At 39.8% G+C, this 22,624-nt stretch overlaps 1 protein-coding gene across 13 annotated transcripts in view; it reads right to left on the bottom strand.

Annotated features, from left to right (window-relative positions):
• Positions 1 to 422: 422 nt before the first annotated feature.
• ACSL3 (acyl-CoA synthetase long chain family member 3) overlaps positions 423 to 22,624 on the bottom strand; it is a 60,518-nt gene continuing 38,316 nt past the window's right edge. For all 13 annotated transcript variants that reach the window (XM_077348901.1, XM_077348905.1, XM_077348912.1 and 10 more), the window contains 11 exons: positions 21,025 to 21,163; positions 20,190 to 20,346; positions 18,917 to 19,040; positions 18,188 to 18,259; positions 15,691 to 15,830; positions 14,163 to 14,335; positions 13,143 to 13,217; positions 11,562 to 11,753; positions 8,501 to 8,615; positions 6,344 to 6,501; positions 423 to 4,403 (listed from right to left, as the gene is read on the bottom strand). In XM_077348901.1, coding sequence (XP_077205016.1) covers positions 4,240 to 4,403; positions 6,344 to 6,501; positions 8,501 to 8,615; positions 11,562 to 11,753; positions 13,143 to 13,217; positions 14,163 to 14,335; positions 15,691 to 15,830; positions 18,188 to 18,259; positions 18,917 to 19,040; positions 20,190 to 20,346; positions 21,025 to 21,163 — 1,509 coding nt within the window. In that variant the 3' untranslated portion in view covers positions 423 to 4,239. The remainder of the gene's footprint in view (positions 4,404 to 6,343; positions 6,502 to 8,500; positions 8,616 to 11,561; positions 11,754 to 13,142; positions 13,218 to 14,162; positions 14,336 to 15,690; positions 15,831 to 18,187; positions 18,260 to 18,916; positions 19,041 to 20,189; positions 20,347 to 21,024; positions 21,164 to 22,624) is intronic.

Here is a 22,624-nt window from a genome sequence, read left to right on the forward strand (position 1 = left end):
AACTAGATGATGTGTCCCCCCCCTCAAGAAAACCAGAATCCCTGGCCAGTCTGGCCTGGGGGAAATTCAACTCTCAATCCCAAAGTGGCATTTCCCTGGGCATGCAAGAAACGGCTACAAGAGCCAAGCACTGACACAGTCTTCCAGTCCACCCACTTACAATCTGCCTAAGTTTTCAGAATCCGAAGAAGCCCTAACGTCCGCAAACACTGAACTGCCAAAAATGCAGCTTCCCTCTGAGGTAAGCAGATATGATGCTGAAAGCAGAAGGGAGGCACATTTCTATGTTTTGACTCACCTCCTTCTCTCAAGCTTCTGATCACCTTCCCACTCCTGTTACTATGACTCGCTTTGCTAATTAATTTTCTGAGAGGTAAAATTGGAGTTATGATCCCTTGAGTGAAAAGCTGGAAACAGATAACTCGTGAAACTCAATTTTAATTTTATTTTTGAAGTGTAAATGTCCAATTACAAATAAATAATTCATACAATATAACTGAGTTATGATAGACACATTTTCAGGCAGTTCAGAATAACAACCAAGATTAATGAATTTACATAAATAATCAATTGCTATAACAAAAAACAACTTGTCATCCAGTTACATTTTCAGCTTGGTCTACTGTTTATAAATTCTTTCCTTTTGCCAGTTTAGAAGACAACAGATGTGTACAGTTCTCTTACAAGCCCAGAGCACACATATCACATACTTAAAAACCATTAAAAAAAAGAGTCCAATGAGGAAGTCTAAAGGAGGGGAAAGAGAAACCTTGTGCATGTTGGCAACAAACAGCAATTTTCCATGGACTTCTATTATGCTGAATTTGACATATAAATTCTCACGGATGAATCACATTCATGTCACAATTCAAAAAAAAGTCCTCACCATTATTAAAAGCAATAGCCTATAGTATATTTATAGGCTTCATAGTGAATTTTAATTGCACACTGCTTTTAGCCTTAACTTCAGCAAACATTGTAGTGCTAAAAAGACAGCTTCCCCTTGAGGTAAATAGATGTGAATTCTGTAAACTGCAATAGCAGCAACATCAGTAAAACTGTCCACTTTTTCTGGCATACAGAGGAACAATCCATCACTGCTGCTGTTTTCCTTTCAGTGAAACTTGCATTGGTTTCTGTCACAAATCTTGGTGAAATGAATGAGTTTTGGGCAGAAGCAGTGCTGGGTTGACAACTTCTCCTGCCCATCTCTGCAAAAAGCTTTGCTTTTCCTTGTTGCATGAAATATCTGGACCAAAATAGCTTATGTTGAAACCCGAAAAAAATTTAAAATGCTGAAAATGATAGAATGTACACAGAAACTCATGAGAGTGTATCTGTCTCAGATGATGAAAATCTCCTTTACCTGTCCAGTGATGTCAGATCTATTCCCTTGTGGCAAGACCCTATAAAGCTTTTTAACAGTGTTCCTAGTATGTCAATTATTAGGTGGGAAAGACTCAAATGGTTACCCCTGCCCATGTACAAGAGATACATGGATTCATACCTTGGAGAGACAGCTTCCTAATTGTAAAGGGGCCTTAATTATTAATGCTGCAATCTATCTTTCATAGCTTCCATACGAGTTGTCATATATAAAACTCCCTCAATAGAGAGCACATAGTAATGCACACAAAAGCCAAATTGGTTCCTCATTCCTAAAAATATCTCATTAAAAAACCATAATAGTTGGTGGGGCTTGGTCCCATGGAACCAGTAAACATGTAAATAAACATTTATGAAGAATGAATAGTTTTGTGTCGCAGTACAAAACCCATCACAAATATCACCCATGGATTACTAAAACAGAGCTCTGTATCATTTTAACATAGTAACCAGATATTTAGAAACTCAGACATTATACAAAACCATAAAATATTTGCAAAGGCCACATATGTCAGCTGTGTTCTATCGGTAGAGGGCATGTAAGAGCCATAGGGTTCAGTTACGTTATAGATGCATGGCTCATACCTTTTAAAAGATTTTAATGAATCCACTGGAATTTCATTCCATGATGCCAGATGAATAAGATTCTTGAGAGGCAACACCAGTGCAAGGAATTTCCATTTGTTAAGCAATTACTCCAAATGTATTTTATATGTTTTGTAAAACATGTCAGTATGAAACAGAACTCCACATATTACTCTCTTTTGTTTCAAAATTTATTTTCCAATTAAACTGCAACTGTAAATTTGTTTCTCAAATCTATCAAATTCACACTTTCAAAGAATACCAAGCAGCAGTCATGGATTGTATCAAGTAGAGGATGGGCATAATCTAATCCTAAATAAGTACGTCTCAGCCATATTGCCTTTGATGGGATAAATTTAAATTCTTCATAGTGCCATTCAGGCAGAGTTACAGCATTTAAAGTCATACATACAGTATAGGGTAGCACTAGAACTCTCCCACTGCAGGTACCAAGTTCAAGAATGATAAACTCTGACTGGATTGTATTAAAGTCTTAAGTATCTAAAGACCCATTACCAGTATGTAGATCCAAGACCACAATTCTTATACTTTTCTAGGAAAGGAAGTAAATATTTACACATTAAAGCCTTTCCACACTTGCACAGATAAAGTTAACTAATGGATGCCGTTCATAACACCAAGCTGCCAAAATAGATATATTTTTTAATATCATACTGAAAAAATTTGCTGGTGAAAGGCTCTCCAAATATAGAGCAAAGTGATACCCAAAATTTTCAACTCAGCACACTAATCTGGAGATCCATGTGGCTCAGTTGCACATACAGAACTCTGGAAGAAACAGGGATTGCATCATTCTCTTGAATGTCAAGAAAATAGCTTATATTCATCTGCAATTGCTAATTGCCAATGCAAAGCTTTCTGAGTTATTTTCTACTTTGATGGAGTCCAGCATTTGAATTTATAATTAAAATTATTTTCAAACTAAATATTTTGGGCACAACAATGAAACATCCAAATAAATGAGATGCGTGTTATGATCCCGCATATATGCTCAATATGGAAAGATGCTTTATGGGAATGAGCAAACTGATGTCTGACATAATGTTCCTACAACAAGATCCCAACAACCAGGTAATTAAAAGTTTCATCAGACTTCATGAACCACCACCCGTATATCTGAAAAGTTCCCTTCACAAAGAGCACAGTCCACCATCAAAAAACTTTTCTGCAAATCCTACCATGACAGATTTGCGGGAGTGCAGCTTCAACTCACTGTGTCTGGGGGGTTGCAGGAAAACTTGATAATGGACTGTATCTTGAACATTTGGGCTTCAGCTAGCCTTGAACTGGACTATAAATGTTGATTTGTACAAAACAATACAACAAGCCTGAATTGTAAAGCTGGTAAAGCACAAGTAAAACTCTCATCTTTTGAGACATTGTTGAACATCAGGATGTATTTCTTTTTTAAACTGAGTTCTCACTATTTTATCTCACTAGTTTTTCTTTATAAAATGGCCTCAATACATTTTGAAAAGTAAATCATTTCTGTTAAGACAGATTGATTTTAGATGTAACATTTGCTGTGTTAAAGAGAAAGCTTTGCATCAATAGTTTCAAAACAGCTTGTTCTGCAGGTACACCTGCTTATATACAATGTTTTGCCATGACCATTTTTCCTTATTTCAGATAAAAATAAAATATATATGTAGGAGGAAACTGTCAGGCACATACATCCGCTGCTGTTCTATAACATCAGAATATCAGACTGTTTCTCTTGTAATTTTATACAAAACAATTGCACAGCAACAAATAATCTGGATTTCTGGCCAACAATGATTTTTTTTTACCTATAAGTCATTTAATTATACATAATTTCACATTGGTATCTCTTTAAAATTTAAATACTTATGTAAAAAAGGCCCCCAAACTAATCATATAGCCAAGTTATCCCTCTATATATCCAAACTTCAAAAAGTTACAAACAGAACATTGTACAGGATTTATAAATCAGGTTTAAAAACTTGAGGCTTTAAAATCATGTTCATCCAAAAGGACTTTTAGGAAAAGTCACACACTGACAAGGTAGCAAAAGAAACTGAGGAAAAAAGGAGACAGACACAAATTTGCTGCCTTAAAATTTTACTAATCCTGCCAGTTTAAAGATGTTGATATTATCAGAAGTAACAGCATAAGCTGAAAGTGATGAAAGATGTTTTTGTTGGTCCCGAGTGATGAGACATGTGATTCAAGTATTTCCTATTTGATCTGAGCTCACCATAGCAAACTGGTGCAAGAAAAGAGGAATTATTTTACTTTTGTTCCATACATTTGATTAATATCTGCCTGGTAGTGTGCTGTAAGCTCTTTACGCTTCAATTTGAAGGCATCTGTCACCAAACCAGTCTCTGGGGTCCAAGAGTCAGAGCACAAATGAATTTTCAGTGGAATTTCAAATTTCTCCAGATTTGCTGCAATGACAGGAAAAGGTCAACTTAACTGACACTGACAATTTAACATGCTCATTATATTATATTCTTAACAGCTGACTAGTGCTGACAGCAGTCATGATCTCTTAGGAATACATTAGAGGGAATTCAGACTCTTTCATTCACACTCATTAAATGCCTAGTGACATCCATGCGGACAGTGCATGCGGACCTCAGAGTCAGGGCCTGCACGCTTGAAAGTTCAAACAATTCCATACAGCTTTTGTATATAAGGTTGTAAGCAAAATTGAACAATGCAAGGAAACGAGTAATGGTAATTAGTACGCTATAATGTTTTGGCCCTTTCTATCATTTTTATATGGTGTTGCTACTTTGCTGGAAGCATTAACAGTTTTGCCAATCAACTCTTTGTTAAACATGTCAAAGCAAGACATCAGCTGTGAAGGATAGAGGAAGTGACAAAAGGAAAATTAAGCATAAATTTAAAAAGGATGGTGACAAATAAAACTGTAGAAAGCAGAATAAATACATAGATCCAATGTTCCTAAAGTTCTGTGGATTACTGTCCCATAAGGTCCATCTAGAAGGCATATGAATGGCAGTGTGATTAGCAAGAGAAGCCTGCACAAGCACTAGTTGGTATTGATGCAGCTACAACAGGATTCAAGACTTGCCAAAAGGAGTGCAGCATCCAACCATCAACACTCACCTACTCCTACTTGCTATACTGAGAGAGAGAGAGAGATGGTCTATACTGTCTCAAAGCATTGCTGGACAGCCTAGCAGACCTTTGGCTACAGAATTATTTCCCTTCTTTCCATTGCTAGTTTGCCTTCTGCCTTACATAAGCCCTCTTGGTACCCAACAAAGTTCTAGAATAATAAGATAGACAACCATTTAGAACCTTTACAGATATATCAAATGGTTTACAAAATAATAGGATATTCTCGGAACCACACAAATTCTTTGTTCTACACAAGAAAGAGAGAGTGGGTGCTGATGAGGTACCAGAATTGCAGTTAAATATGCCACATTAAATTCTGTTGCTTGCTTACAGTAGCTCAAAGAACTACAGACTGCTTCATAAATTTCAAAATATTCTCCCCCATTTTTTTAAAATTCCAAAGACATAAAACACTAGTGGCAGACACTGCATTTCTAAGAACACCTTCCAGAGACCAAGCCCCATTCAGTAAACATGAGTTGGATTCCTGCCTAGGTCCTTGGGTGCACGAATATTCTCATTCTCTGACTCCTGGTGTTGCTTTAAAGTAGGGTTGATTCCCAAGTCACCAAGTAGCCAAAGAAGTGTCCCCACTACTTCCTAGATCCCTGGATCTGATATGCAATAGTAGGGAGATACTGACTGCCAGGTGTAGCTGTCCAGAACTGGAAGAGGAAAGATCTCTGCCCTGAACATTCCAAGTATTCTCTGCACAACTGTCCTTTTTCTGGACACTTCAGCCTTGGAACATCCCTGATTGCACACATCTTGTAATAATAAAAACTAATTTAATTTTAGAGAGATTCTTCTGTATTTCCAATTGTCTCTTTGGCCCATTGTGCACGGCCGCCGAAACGGCAATTTCGGGTCACATGGAAAACGCGGAGGGGGAAGACGCGACGCATACCGGTTATACACGGGGCGGGGCGCGACGGCGGCAAAACCCAGAGTAACCGATTATGCACGCGCCGATCCGGGCGCCGCTTCTGGTTGCGCCCCGCTCACCCGGAAGCTGCGCTTTCTTCCGTGTTTCACTGACGCGGCTTTTTCGGCGGCATGCACCGAAGCTGCAGCCGGTTGCAGCCGGCTCCGTGCGTTATCCGTGATTTTAGTCGCCGCCATTCCACCCCGAATGTGCGCTAAAACCCCCGTGCATAATGGGTCTTTTAAATGCAATACTTCTACGTTTTAAATATTTGTTTTAATGGAGGAAGTAAAGTACGTGTCCTTTGCTTACCTGTGTGAGCAGCATCGGCTAAAATCTTTTGTACTTCTTTCTCCATTTCAGCAGAGTTACATATTTCTTCCAAAGTTCCTTTAAATCTTCTCTTTCTTGCTAGCTCTGTAAGTTCTTTATGGTTTGGCACAACAAATCCAATGATGTAGGAGTGGAGACTAAGAAGATAAATATACATCAGCATGAAATCAAGGATGAATTTTGGTTCTTTGTTTTATGTAACTATAAAGTTCTATGACACTGCAACACATTTTTTTCCTGAAGGTTTTTTCCTAGAATATAAAATACAAATCTTAGACATGAGCAAACATTAATCCTGTGGCAAGTTTGCTACACTTACACATTCCTCTAGTTTATAAGCTCTTACTACAGGGCCATGGAAACATCCTGCAATGAGCGAGCACCCACCCACCTCCTGTCCTCAGTTTTGCGTTCATGATATTCACACCATATGCCATTTATCATGGGGGAGAGGAGGACAAGTGGCATCTTCAAACAAGATTATCACACTTATTGGTGCATGCAAATGCAAAAAATGCATGCAAATATCAGACACTCATAGGACACCTACAGAAATAGCAACATATTTAAATTCTTAGATGTGGCATTACATTAAAACTTTCCCATTTGCACATAGCAGTTATGTACACAGACATTACCTCTTGATAGGATGGAGAGGTCTCGGATAAGGGGCATGCATCAAATATTTGCACATTTTCCAAGGGGAAAAAAAACTAAGAGCCTAGCTACATGTGACTGCGGCTTTTATGAAACTCCTCTCACAACCAATCAGGAGATGCTGGATTTGTTCAAATCAGCCCGTCTTGCATTTTTGTTCTTTACTAAGATTTATAAGGAGGAGTGAGGAAGACTTGTAATAGGTCTGTGCAGCAGTGTGTCCACGCAGTACTGGTGAGTTGGAAGGGGTTATGCTGCCAGGGGATTTTATAATTGTATTTTTATTGATGGTTTATTGGGGTTTTATTGTAAACTACCAAGGAGCCAGCCTAGCCCAGGAGTGGCATTCAATAAATCAAATCATATATAAATAAAATAAATAAACAAACAAGTAAAAATGTGAAGGAAAATGTGAAGGCTAATAGCTCCTTCCTCCCAGGAACCATCTGTAGATTAAATATGACTCCTCCTGCCTTTAATCAAGAAACAATCCCCTACTTCTGGCAGGACGGGGAAATATGGCAGGAGCAAAGCACCGAAGTCCCTCCAGAATCCTTGCCCATCCAGTTGGCTGTAGGAAGGAGAACTTATGGTGACCCCTGCAAGCAGTTTTCAAGGCAAGTGAGAAGCAGAGGTGGTTTTGCCATGGCCTTCCTATGCACAATCTTCCTTGGTGGTCTCCGTTCCAAGTAGCATTCTTGTGTAGCTTCTGAGATCTAATGAGGTCAGGCCATACCAGGCCATCCTCCCTCACCCTAAGCAGCACGATTCTAAGTTCACAGTGCTTTCTTCTGGGGAAATCAGGTGCCCACTCCCAGCTGATCACCTGAACTAACATGGAAACTTTGCTGCCTTCCTGATTTACTGAAATGCAGCAAATTTAGAATGTGTGTGTGTGGGGGGGGGGGGTTGATCAGAAGTCTAATGATTTTCCTTCTGTTCTCTCTACCCTGAGCAGTCAGCTTGGACTGCACAGTAAGTGAAAGACATGACCTCTACCTCCTCTCCTATTTACAATGGGGAACTCAGTTTCAATGCTTTTGTCCCTACCTAGCATAGGGGTAGGGAATGAGCTCTTTACCCTCTCCCTTTTGTAACACAGACATTAAAAATATTGTTCCTGTTCCCACCCAACTTGGCAAGAAACCTCTTTCTTCTCTCCTTTTTGCAATTTTACTCTATAGCTTTTCTTCTGAAGAGCAGTGGACGAAAACTCAACTTGCAATCAACTGAGAGCTGGCTTCTCACCAACAGAAGGGTGCAAAGTAGTTTGGTAGTTGATAGAGTTGCTCAATGCAATCTGAATGCCAGTATAACTGAATGTTTAATCAGGTATGTTTGATTGCCAAACAGGTTCACTGAGGAATTTGTGGCATCCCTAGAGGGTTTAATGCATATAATAAATTGGAAATTTCTGAAGGGTCGTAAAATACTTTGCCATTTTAGCACAAATAATAACAGGTACTCCAGACATCTTACCTGCTTGCATATACACAAATATTATCTACCAGTGGAAGATTCTTCAAAGCTGCTTCAACTTTACCAAGAGAAATATACTCTCCCGTTTGAAGTTTTACAAGATCTTTTTTACGATCTAGAAAAAGCAGAATAAAACAAAAGTTATTCCTAACAAGGTTTGCCATACTGCCAAAATACTCCTGATAGTCCCATTGTTTACTGCCACACTAAGGTCATCAGAGGTTTAACACTCTAAGGAAGTGTTACAACTTGCTTAATCCTTTTTAAACAATAAAACTGGAATTTTAACAATATAACATTAGCATTACAAATATAAAAATATAAAAATGTATCTAGTGAATTTAATGTCTTGTGTTAAATGTCACTACATTTTCTTTTGTTCCCAGTCATTTTACACACACATACACAGGCGCATAATATATATCACAATCCAAAGAACATTTTCCTAGGAGTAACCCCTATTGAACAGACCTACAGGTCTGTTCTCTCTTTGTTCTCTCCCTCTAACTCCTTATTATAAGATGACAGAATTTGCAGCTTTTACTTCTTGTTGATAGGCCATGGTGGGAAAGCGTGTAGAAGACGGGGTATCATTACAGGGAATTGTTATATTTACTATCTTATGTGTAAAATAATACAAATCTTAATGGTAATAAATGAAAAAACATTAACAGTTCGATCCACTGCACATTTTTGCAACAAAATCCCAGTGAACTCAATTTGTTTAAAAAGTGATTTTTAAAATGGCTCTTTGTGCCTTTTCCATCTTAACCTGATCAGTGAGAAGTATCTATGCCTGCTACAGTCAAATGCTACTCAACTCAACAGGCAACTGCATAAACTCTCCCACAAAATCACAGTATATTATGTATGAAATGTAAAACAATATCAAATAAATATTAGAAGTACTATAACCCTACCATATCCATGGCAGTAAAAAGAATATTAAGCCAACAATATCTGTTCCCTCTTAATAAAACAGTAAGGGGTGTTGGAGTGGGCTGTGTCCGTGATCAAAACTCCCGGATTGGCCCCTTGGCCCCGGACTGACAAGCGGAGGGGCCAATTGGAAGGCGCAAAGTGCCCTTCAAATTGGGCCCTCACCAGGACAGACCAGAGTTCCAGGGCAAACTAAAGACATGGCTGCCAGTCTGCTCCTGACCACCGCAGGGAGAGGAGGTCAGCAGGGCTGCCAAGGGGCATGAGAACAGAGGCTTGGACAGGCTGTGCCAGCCCTTTTCGCCCCAAGGCTGTCCTGTCATGTACAATTGTAAATTGCCTCAGAACCCTGACAGAGCCGGCAGAAGGCTGGTGAGTGTGCTCCCCCCTCCCTTGAGGCCTGCTGCGAAGGAGCCTCTGACAGGCCCTGACTGAAGGGAGGGAGGTGTTTTCCTTCAGAAAGCAACACAGAGGGGCCTGAGGGCATTCCTTTTGAGGGGGGGGGAACTTTCCCCTTCTGCCAAACAGTTGGCTGACAGGGAGGCCACAGAAAAGCCCCTTCTCACTTAAAATACTGCTCTGGCCGGGGGTTAGACACAGCCAAGCCATGTTTTTTTCTTCTTTGCAACTCTCTGCAGATTTGAGGCCACTGCACAGCGTTATTCTGCAGAGGAAGCTGGCTCTTTTGTCTCCTGTTTCATCTGCACAACAACCCTGTGCAGTAGGCCTCAAGTCTTTCAATTCAACAACAACCTGTGTGGGAGGCCTTAAATGTTTCTTCTCTACCACAACCCTGTCCAAAGTAGCCCTTTCTGCCTGGGGAGCTGATCGTTATACTCTCAGGTGAGCTGTAATTCCAGGAGCTCTCCAGGCCCCACCTAGAGGTTGGCTATCAATGGGTTGGAAATATTCCTGGATGTTTGGAGGTGGGACTTCAAAATCGTACAATGCCTCAGAGTCCAGCCTTCAAAGAAGCAATTTTTGACTGCAGTTGGGAGGGATTTGTGCAGGTGTGTCCTTCCTGGGCTATGGGCTATAGCCACCCCTTACCAGCAACTGTTTGTATTCTGGGGCACAGACAGGCAGACCAGCATCAGTCCTGTGAGTCTGGAAAGTGCAGGAAGATCTAAATAAATATTTACAGCCTGAAACTGTAAATAGTGAACAAGTAAATGGCTGGAGACACATGGGAACTGACTTGACTTCTTCCAACCTTGGCCTGGCAAATAAAAAACGAGTATAAAAAAACCTTACTAAGGTCAAGACTGCTGTGCACAGAGAGTCTTCCTCTTGGGGTTGCCAGCTTCCCTGTGAGGCTCTCTACCCCACCTCCCTCATCGGGAGTCTGCTATGGGGAGAGAAAGGGAAGATGATTGGAAGATGCTTTGAAACACCTGAGGCCTGCTGGGTCACTGCGGCCCATTCCCAGTTCTCTCAGACCTCTCACAGCCTAACATAACTCACAGGTTGACTATTGTGGGGAAGAAACGGAAAAGGTGTTTGTAAACCGTTTTGAGACTCCTTTGGGTAGTAAACAACAGAGTACAAAAATCCATTATTCTTCTAAGGAGCAACCATGAAAGAAGCATGTGGGCACATAACATTTTATCAATAGTGAAAAAATGGAGAAGAAGGAACAGGGTGGACATCTGTGTACTGTGACTACCCCATGTTTATTAGGGCAGAGGGGCATTTCGGTGTCTGTGGCCTAATTCACAAAAGAAGGGAAATGACGCAGAACTGGGAGGAATTGGTTTTACGTAATCTTCCCCTAAGAAGAATCTCCAGTCTGATTTTCCCTTCACATATCTGAAGACATGGCTCTGGAAAGCTCATCTGTAACCACTATGCCACAATTCCCAAAGGTCAGTCCTCTCCCATACTCAATGAACATTCTACACCACAGGTTCTTGGCACCCATATCTCCACACGCATGCCCTCATTTGCCACCACGCCACCACAACCTCCCACACAACACACACATTCAACCCCATGCCCTTACAGACTGGACAACTCCTCCCCTTCCTCTTCCCACTGCCAAGCTCTAGTGCCCATTGTATTCTTGGATACAACGGGCTTTACCCCTAGTACGTTTAATAAAAGAAACATCTTAGTAACTCACCAATAATTTTTAGACACCCATCTGCATGAAATTCTCCAATGTCTCCAGTGTAGAGCCACCTCTGTCCATTCTCATCAACCATAAAATCAGCTTTGGTTCGTTCTTCATTTTTGTAGTAGCCCATTGTCACATTTTGGCCTCCAATAAGAACCTCACCCCTGGGATATGGTTTATCGGTGTTAAAATAACCACCTACAGAATTTTCATAAAGTGAAAATTTTAACACTTGTTCAAATGCAGAAAAAGAACATTCCAAAATACAGTATGCAATTTTTTTCATGGAAAAAAGGCAACAGGTAAGTCACACATTTCACCTGGAATGGCTAACCACAATGCATATACAAAACAATTCTATCTCAGAGGGGTTTTGGAAGAGGGTGAACTGTTTAGGTATGTGTTTCCAAATCTCTGGGTGTAAATCAGTCATTGTCTTTATCTGCTAACAGACTTTTATGGTTTGAGTCCTTGTATCTAGCAGTTGCCCAAGTGTGGCACAAGCCTCCTTGGAAATACAGTAAAATAGTTTCCCTCTTTAACATGTCAGCAGAGTATCTAGTCTAGAACTATATATTCTTTCAAAATCCATGGGCACTTATGTACTTTTGAAGGAGAATCAGATAAACTAAGCAGAGACTTCAGTAACCTATTTGTAAAATGTATGTTAAAGGTAAAGGTAAAGGTATCCCCTGTGCAAGCACCGAGTCATGTCTGACCCTTGGGGTGACGCCCTCCAGCGTTTTCATGGCAGACTCAATATGGGGTGGTTTGCCAGTGCCTTCCCCAGTCATGACCGTTTACCCCCCAGCAAGCTGGGTACAGTATAGTAAAAGGGAAACCAATATATCTCTAGTAATTTCATTTGGGGGGGACTCTTTTCAGTATAGTTTCTCCAAAGACTTAGCATTTTTATCGTGTATTTCAAATCTTCCAAAGTGCTTCACGCCCTTTAGGAGCCACAGGAAACTATTTTATAATTGAGAAAGACATTCTTTGAATATATTATTCCCCCACTGTGGCTTGGCAAAGAAAAGAGAGCCATCGTTCGGAGATGGGAGGACAGCAGTTCATGCAGCACTATTCTCCCTGTTACACGCTTCAAATTCTTATTCCATAGCAAATGGATTTTCGAATTCAGAAGTGATATTCGAAGCAATAGCAGAAGCTCTTTCTAAAAAGTACGTCTGAACACAGCCAGGGGGGTGGTATACTTTAGAGAGCCGGATTAGTATCAGGAAGAATCAGGTTTGAATCTCATCTTGTGCCACGGATCCTCGATGTGAGACCACAGGCCAGTCACACACACTTAACCTAACCTACCTCACAGGGTTGTTGTGAGGATAAAATGGAGGAAAGGAGAGTGATGCAAGCCGCTTTGGGTCCCGCGACTAGGGAGAAAGTCAGGGTGTAAATCAATTAAATAACAAATAACACAGGTAAGTCGCTGAGGACACAGATAAACAGGTCTTGGAATCAGAGCCATACTCATCATTTAAAAACACACACATACATAACCCTTTTAAAGTTTGCACAGAATCTTCTCACATTTATTAAGGTTATTGTGGACAATGAAGATTTTCCTACCTTCCTCCCAGTTCACTAGTTTGATTTCACAGCACACCAGGGGAGCACCCACTCTGCCTGTTGTATAATCCCAAACTGAAATGGAAAGACAATGACGTTAAGGAAGGTCAGAGGCGCTCATTGTACTTTTCTTACCTGTGGAGGTGCAGAGTCTGTGCTTAATGGAGGTACCTGCTCCCTGAAACTCTCCAGGGAGGAGAACTGATACCTGACTAGGCTCAACAGACCAGCCAGTCTTGAGCGGTGAAGTGCTTTGTCATTTAAAAATCAAGGTCAAATACTGCTTTACAGCAGCTTCAGGAATAGAGATACCAGTTGGGCATTTTACACGCAGTCTTGATTTTTTAATATATTAATTTATTTTAATTATGTAAAGCTTAGCAGAAAGGGGAGCACTGTAGGATACAAATGCAAAAATTAACAATAAAATATGACACAAACAGCAACTAAAACTCATAGTAGTTTAAAGCAGTTTGACATTCAGTATCTGGGTCTGCTGAGTTTTAGATAGAGTGAAGTTTCACTGTTCTTAGGAGTCAGATCAGAATGCTTCATGGGTGATTTAAAAATACACTTTTATTAAAATTGCCACCTGCAATTGAAATTATTTGACACATGTATGAATAAATAAATTATTTGACACATGCATGAATAAAGAGAGAAGCTATGATTTCTGAGTATCCTTCCCTTATTTCACACTTGACCTTGTTCAAAAATTGAACCTATGCAATCACTTGCCATTACCACCACATAAAAGGTCAATTTGTAGTACTCTGAAGAAAAGGAACCTCCAAGAGGTTCCTTCTGAGAGAATCAGACAAGTAACAGTTTCAGACAGAACAGAAATTCAAAATACTTTCTTTAGAGCTGGTAGCACTAATCTTACTATTCCTTCTCAGTATTTAAAAAGACAACCACCCTCAACCATCCCACATTTTCAGATATAGAGAACTCTATGAATTCCAGACACCCCTACCCACTGAACACTAACTGGCACTCAATTCAACACGTTCTACTAACTTTCTGTGATAGTTCCAGCCCCAGAGGATTCTGTCAGGCCATATCCCTGTCCCACAGGACAGCAGAAGCAGATGTTCATAAATCTTTGTGTTGCTGCTGAAAGCGGAGCTCCTCCACACAACAAGACCCGAATCTTCCCACCTAGCAGCATTCGGACTTTCCTGAAAACGAGGCTAACAAAACAAAAAGGCAGAGCATATTTTTATTTCTTAACAAGGGATAACAAAGGCCTTGCATACCTTGCACCATCCAATTCAAAACCTCTTTCAATGTTTTTATTAAATGGATTCTGAGACAAGAATTTTCCTCTTGCTCAGCATTTCAGATAGTAACTTTTAACAGATACATGTAATCTAATAAATTGGGGATTATTTATTTGTTTCGTTACATTTATATACCACCCTCCCCTGGAGCTTAAAACGGTTTATATGGAACGTAAGGAATTATACAATGAACTCAGTTTTACTAATAAACCAGAATATAACAATGGTAACAGAACAGAACAGTTTAACGGAATACTAACCAAACAAGCCCATGGAGTAGATTCAGATACATAGATTCCAGGGAGAGAGGTTCAGGGGCCCAGTTGTTGTTGATTCTGGCCGACCTCCGCCAAATGCCAGGCGGAGGAGCTCCCTTTTGCAGTCCTTATGAAACTGCTTTAGCTTTGTCAGTATGAAAACATAATCCTCCATACCAATCACAGGCTGCCTTTCTGCTATGCCACAGCTGACTAGCACAAGCTTCTTTCCAAATATTTATTTAGTTAGTGTATTTATATTACAAGAGCCTCTTGTGGCGCAGAGTGGTAAGGCAGCAGAAATGTTGCCTGAAAGCTCTGCCCATGAGGCTGGGAGTTCAATCCCAGCAGCCGGTTCAAGGTTGACTCAGCCTTCCATCCTTCCAAGGTTGGTAAAATGAGTACCCAACTTACTGGAGGGTAAACGGTAATGACTGGGGAAGGCACTAGCAAACCACCCCGTATTGAGTCTGCCATGAAAACGCTAGAGGGCATCACCCCAAGGGTCAGACATGACCCGGTGCTTGCACAGGGGATACCTTTACCTTTATTTATATTACATTTTCCTTCCACTACTGAGAAGTACATAGGATTCCCAGGAAGTCTGCATGCAGGCAATGACTAGATTCATACCAGCTTAGATTCAAACACAGCCAACATGATGTAGTGGTCGAGTGCCATCAGGTTGATTCCTCACTCACATACAACCAGCTTGGTAACTTTGGACTAGTCACAATAATCTTAGGGCTGTTCTCACAAAGCAATTCTGTTATTACTCTCTCAGAACCACCTACCTCACAGGGTGTCTGCTTTGGGGAGAGGAAGGGAAGGTGATTGCAAGCTGCTTTGAGACTCCAGGTAGAGAAAAGCAGAATATAAAAAACCAACTCAACTCTATCATATGCCTCCTAGACTGACCTTGGCACCAATACCTGCCACCATGTTAGCTACTCCTCAGTCAGTCTTGTTTTTAAATTATTTGCATCTTAAGAAAACTTAGTTACTTACCTGTCGCAAAGTGGAGTCGTGTAACCTTTTGAAATCTGTTCCATCTTGTAATTGTAAGCCAATATAAACAGATTACGCTGGAAACTGGACATTTCATTAACTCTATTCATGACATTTTTGTAGATTCGATCCATGATTTCCTGATTAAAGAAATGGATTACTTCTAACAACCAAGCAAGATAACTGTACAATAAAATTGGTTTACTGGCTAAAACTGTGAGATTACACTATACTTATATTAGATTTCATGTTCCCAAAAGGTTAATTACAACAATGATGATTTAAAAAAAATACTTAAACTCTTAAATTCAGATTTATGCCAGACACTGAAAGGCTGGGGAGAAATACTGAAATGATCTAACCTCACAAAGCCACTCTTGCCTCACTGTTTCTTCAGCAAACACCATCCCGAAAGGCAGAAAAGAGAAATGGGATGGAAAAATGACATGGGCAGCAACCCAAAAGAACACTTTCCTGGGAGAAAGCCCTACTGAATACAATGGGACTAACTTCTAAATCTATGTCCTTAGGATTGCTTCCATTGTTTGCTACTGTTTTCACAAAAGCAGTCTTTTCTTTATATATTCTCTGACTTTAAGCATTAGGATGGAAAAAAGGAATCAGACAGGCAGACTACAACTGCTCTGCCCCTGCTCGTCCCAGGGAAGCTTAGCAAAGATAATTGTGTTACCATCATTTTAGGATCTATACAGTTAGGGTCTATATATAGTACTATGCAATTTTTTTCCTGCCTTACAACACAGACGTCTTCCAGAGAGAAGCTAGAAAGAGCAAAAGCCTGTCCCAGCTGGCTTTCTGTCTCTCAAGATGTAAAGAAAACTCACTATACAATCTAAATAAGAGAGTATTGATGAACACAATTTCATTATCTTATATTCTAGTAGATAGCCGGGCCAAGCTGTGGAAACTTATATCCATGGATCAGGATCAGCTGGAGAGAAGGGAGATTTTTCTGTGAATGTGTTGTTTGTTGCAAGTTCCCACTTGTAATATCAAAAATTAGATGGTTTATACTAGATATATAATAACCTAAAGATAACACAGGTTTTTTAAATAATTGGAGTACTCCTCAGGTATGTGGGAAAGCATGATTTCATTAATCTACCAAAAGAAAAAGACCCTATCCCTAAATAAAACAGCCTAGTGAGGTGCCCTAGGAAGAATGGCATGTTGAGAGCAATGAGAATAAGTGGAAGAGACAGACAGGGAAATTGGACCTCTCAAGTCTAAGAGTCCTGTCTAATACCAATTCATAACTGTCATCAGGAAAGCTAAAGTAGTGCCATCCATAAACAAGGGAAGGGGTCCACATATCCTATATGCGGGAAAATTGTAAGCTTTTAAAAAAGGAAACCTCCCCTCATAACAGCATGATCCAAAGTGTGAATGGCAACTGTGTATTAGTTTAAAAACAACATCAAGAAAAGAACCAGCTCAAGTCCCTAACAACTTTTTAGCATGTCAGAAGGGAAAACTGATAGAAAAAATAGACATCATGAAGTGTTGCCTTGCCCTAATTCTCCCAGGCAAACAGGACCAGGATGCTGTAAACTTTTAAAGGGCTTTGAACATTTCTCACAGAGACTGTCAAGATCCGATGCTTGTGGAGCAAGAAGAAGCTCCACAACTCAGAAGTGTCACATTATTGTACTATAGGAGAAGCTGCTTAATTGGGTTACCCTTCTCAGACCCCTGTTTTCTACAGTTTCATTCCTTCCAACAAAAAATTGTTCTTTGCCAACTTAATGGGACAGCAAAACAAGGGCATTCCAGACAAGACAAGCATGCACACTTAGAGAACTCCCCAGGAATGAAGAAAAAATTCTACTTCATAGTTGTTTTTTTTTAAATCCCATGGCCTCATGGGGGTTTAGCATGCTCAGTGCCCTTTAGGAGGCAAAGAATGTTGAGGGCAGTTAAGAGGGAGAGGGAAGAAAAATGGAGATGGAGGAAGAGCATATTTTCTCTATCCATTCTTTGGAGCAAAAATTTTAAATGATAATGTTGCCTATATGAGAAATAAAATACTTCCTTAAGTCTCATTAGCAAATCTTATTTCAGAAATGCTAAATTAATATGTAGTATGAACCATAATAAAATGCCATTAATATTCAAACACTTTTATTAACCTTACTTCTCTTTTTCAATGTTATTTCCTAAATTATTTGTTCAGGTTAATTCAGCTATTGAGGTTTGCTTACGATTTACTATTTGCCCACACAACTTTTTCTATGACAATATCCCTACAGAAAATGCACAGTATATTTAGGTGCTAAATTTTAGATTCAGCCTCACTGATTTATCAGAGAAGTTCTAGAAAGGATTTAGTGTAATTTTCCTGGAGAAAAACCCCCTGACCTTTGGCATCTCTACATGCATCAGCCAATGGAGGAAGCAAATAATATACAGGAACTGCTCTCAAAAGATTGTCTTTGTATGTTACATTTTTAAAATGTATATTTAAAACTAAGCTTACCGGCACAGCAGCCATTAGAGTTGGCATCAATGCAGAAACATCACCTTTACTTCCCTTCTTTATTTTAGAGGACTAAAAGAAAGTAAAGTAAGCTTTAATTCAGCCCACATCCCAAAACACACAATTTGCTTGATACAAAAGATTTGTGTTCATGACATCATGTTTCATCATATCTAACCAGAAAATAAACAAACTTGTCATGAATACTGAAACACTAATACTGCTATAAATAAAATCAAATAATCAAATAAGGCAGGTTACAGCGTGTATATAAAACCCCATTAAAACCCCTACACCATAAAACCAACATAAAAACCTAACAAGATTAGTGACGTACTCCATTACAGAGTCTTTCTCTGCGGAAGCCTAACAAGATTAGTGACGTACTCCATTACACCCTCCCTCCCTGGTAACCCCCCCTCGGAGGGATTGTTCGTTGTAATACCTAGCCTGAGGAAGGGTCTGGTAGATCTTAGTCCTGGCTGAAACCAGAGACCTGGCAGAAGAGCTCTGTCTTGCAAGCCCTGCAGGACTGTGGCAGCTCCTTCAGGGCCCTCAGCTATCCTGGGAGCTCATTCCATCAAGTTGGGGCCAGGACCGAAAAGGCCCTGGCCTGGGTCAAGGCCAGGAGTACCTCCTTGGGGCCAGGATTACTTAATACTTAATTACATATTTTGATACGTATTGGGCAAAATTTAATATAAATTCTGCTTTACACAACCAACCTACCTGATCACTTAGAGTCTGAGGTGATGAGTAGCCAATACGACATCCGTGGGCCAAGCAAACAAGCTCAGCACTTAACTCCAGAACATGAGCAAGAGGCAGGTATCCAATGTAAGTATCTTTTTCTCTGAAAAATATTACAACACATGTTGTGTTCATTATTGCATTCCTCCTTCAATTTTAAAGGAATTCCACCATTCCTCCAAGGAGTTCAAAGGACATATGAAGTCCTTCCTTCCTTCATTTCATCCTCATAACGAACTAAAGTTGGTAAGGCTGAAAGAGAGTGACTGGCCAGGTAAATTTGTGGCTGAGGGCACCTTTGAACCAGGTTTCTACAGTCCAAGTCTGGAACTCTAAGTACTACACTCTCTCTGAGCAAGGGCTGCCACCCCACTGCTATGACTTCAGTATCATGATCTGACTCATACCCTGCTATGGCACCATTACAACACACACATATTGACTTATGTAGCAACAGGAGGCTGGTGATGATGAATAATGCTGGTTCGTACTAACCATCTGATTGGATGTTCTCTTCCATAGGCCCTCTCTCCCTTGGAGCAAAGCTGCAGTCTTGTACAGCTGCTTGTTTGCACTAATGTTGAGGTGACACAAATTTTTCCTTAAACCAAGATTCAAAATACTGAGACATTTTGTCTCAGTTTCATTTTAAATATGAACCATGTTTGTGTCAACTCAGGGAGTGCTAGCCAAAGCAAATGAAAAACCTGAAAAAGACCTTCAATCCCACGTGGTTGAAGTTTTTAACCAAATTTTCAAGTTCTTCCTGTCAACATACTTTTACACTAGGGTTCACCTTTCAATAATGAATCATTTCTGAAAATTAACCTGAAAAGTAACTGATCTTTAGTGAACAAGCAAAACTAAAGATTAGTAAGTCAGAATTCTCTTAAATGGACTTCAAAAAATGGTAGAGGACAGGAAGGCCTGGAGGATCATTGTCCATGGGATCGCGATGGGTCGGACACGACTTCGCACTTAACAACAACAAGTCAGAATTCTAGCTGCATATAAACATGTCTGTGTTTTGTTAATTTATTACAGTTCTAGAAGAAGAGCTTGGTTAAATGGAGCATGTGATCCCAAGATGCTTGGAAGAAAACTGGGCTAACAAATATTTTTAAGTGAATAAAAAAAATTATCTCCAAATATATTGTAAATGTATCCACTTGAGTTAATATAGGAATTGTTTCAATCTTACTAGGAACGTTAAAAATGGCCAGGTACATACATGGCAAGATTTCATACTTACCCTAGATCAGGAATCCTTTCAGCCATTCCAGTTATACCAGAAACAAGGTTACAATGTGAAATCATAACTCCCTTGGGAATTCCCGTAGAACCACTTGTGTACATAATGACTGCAGTGTCTGATGGTGCTGGCCTCATCTTCTGTTTGTTGAGTGACACTTTAACAAAATAATTACCAGGAAAATATAAACTCAGCTGAACATAAAGTGATATTGCAAGCATGATTAAGTTACTCTAATGATGAATAAAGAGGTTACAATTCTTCTATTATTTTTTTTAAAGAGGTACCCCAAGAAGTGAATTCACCTAACCTAAACCAACCAACCGTCTAATGACACCTAGCAAAGTCTCTACAACATTCTGCAACTTATTTCAGCTTCACACCAGTTGGAAGAGTCTTTCTCTGCGGAAGCTTATCTTTTCAGGTAGTTTTGACATTTCTGCCCATCTCATCCCCTGCAGAAGAAGCAACTTGTATATACAAGCTAAAATGTATTCTGGAAATCCTGCTCTATTTGGGGGGTGGGGGGTGGGTGGGGAGAGATTAGTCAACAAATTGACCATTTTTCTGCCTTTCTCTTTCTCTCCCATATTTCCTTCATAGTACAACAACAACAATAAGGAACCATACACATACACCAGAATAGCGGATACTCACAGTCTGCCTTCTAAGCAAGATATGTTTATGTATAACTAGCAACACAGCAGCACTCTATAATTAACATGCCTGATTTTTTCCACTTTCTACTTCCACCCCCCACCCCCCAAAGAAAAAACCCAACTACCATTACAGGAAGAACGAGAAGATGATCAAGTAAGTAAAGAACTATACATACTATTTTCTGCTTTTGCTCCCATAGCTTGAACAGATGTCATAGTGTGAACAATTACACCTTTGGGGAATTCTGACCATGTTGTTGGTTTGCCATCCACAGTAATAATATGGCGCAGTAGTGGAACCTGAGATGCAATAATCTGTGGAGGATACATACAGACATTTTCTAACTGGTCACAGCCCAAGGCTAACAAAGTTTGCCTTGCTTCTTAAACTTTTCAAACAGAACACCATATTCTCACAGTATGGATCGGACACATCTGTTGTTCCCTGTTTTCTCAATCAACCTATTAATTCACTTTAACTCAGAGAAATTTAATTTATTTATTTATTTATTATATTATATTATATTTATATATTGCCCTCCCTTGAGGCTCAAGTGTCTCAAAATGCCATGGCTGCCAAATCTCTCTTATTAGAAAGAATATTCGTACATTTTATAGATCAAGATGAACAGCACTGTTAATCTGTCTGTAGCAGCAGAAACGAGCAAGCAAGAGTCCAGTAGCACTTCCTTCATAGGTCCTATCCGCCTAGAAACACCCAGGAAAAACAGAATGTTTTATTTAGCTAGAATGTTAGAAGATAAGAACCCAGACACTATTTTTAAAGTGGCTAAGTTTGGTTCCCTGGCAATGAAGCTTTGGAAACAATGGTTAAAATACTGCTATACTCCCCATAGCTAGGTAATATATTTTACTGAATGTTTTATTGTTTTTTGTAATGCTCTACACAGTATTTTTTGTTCTGTATGCTATGCTTTTTTATGAATGGTCTTGAACCGCAAGAGAATAAATTCTGATTCTAACCCGTAGCACTGTAACTACTAACATTTGTGTCAGAGTATATGCTTTCATGAGTCACTGCTCACTTCTTCAGATGCCATAATAGCTTAAGAAGTGAGCACTGATTCCTAAAAGCTCATATCATGCCACAAATTCTGTTAAACTTTAAAGTACTACTGATTCCTGCTCTTTTCTATTCATGCATTTTATTATTTTATTATTATTTTATTAATTTATTTTTATTTTCTTACATTTTTATACCACCCTGCCTTGCGAGTCAGGGCAATTCACAGGGAACATGAAATTCAATATGACAAATATACATGAACTCAGCAACTGCATCAATATCAACAACGGCAGCATCAACAGCACTGAAACATTGAATTATTTACTATTTAACCACTAACATTCTGACCATAACCCAGTAGAGTGGTTGGACTGGAATTGTGACCCATGGACATATCTGGTAGAAGGGGGTTCTAGAGGGCCCAATAGATGTGGTCAGTTCACTGGCCTCAACCAAATGCTTGGCGGAAGACCTCCACTTTGCAGAACTGCACTAGATCCAGCAGGGCCTGGATCTCCTCAGGGAGCTAAATTCACTGGGGGGGGGGAGAGAATGACCTGGCCCTGATTGAGGCCATATGTGCTTCCTTGGGGCCAGGGATCACCAGCTCGTTGGAGTTGGCTACGCATAGTGTTCTTTGAGGAGCATATGCTAAGAGGCAGTCCATCCAGACTGCTTACGGCCTGAAAGGTCATATCTAATGAAACTAATATTAAATCTCATCTGCCATTAGGTTCCAGAGTTCTTAC

This window comes from Paroedura picta, chromosome 8 (genome assembly GCF_049243985.1).
Source record: "Paroedura picta isolate Pp20150507F chromosome 8, Ppicta_v3.0, whole genome shotgun sequence".
In the NCBI taxonomy this organism is placed as follows: domain Eukaryota; kingdom Metazoa; phylum Chordata; class Lepidosauria; order Squamata; family Gekkonidae; genus Paroedura; species Paroedura picta.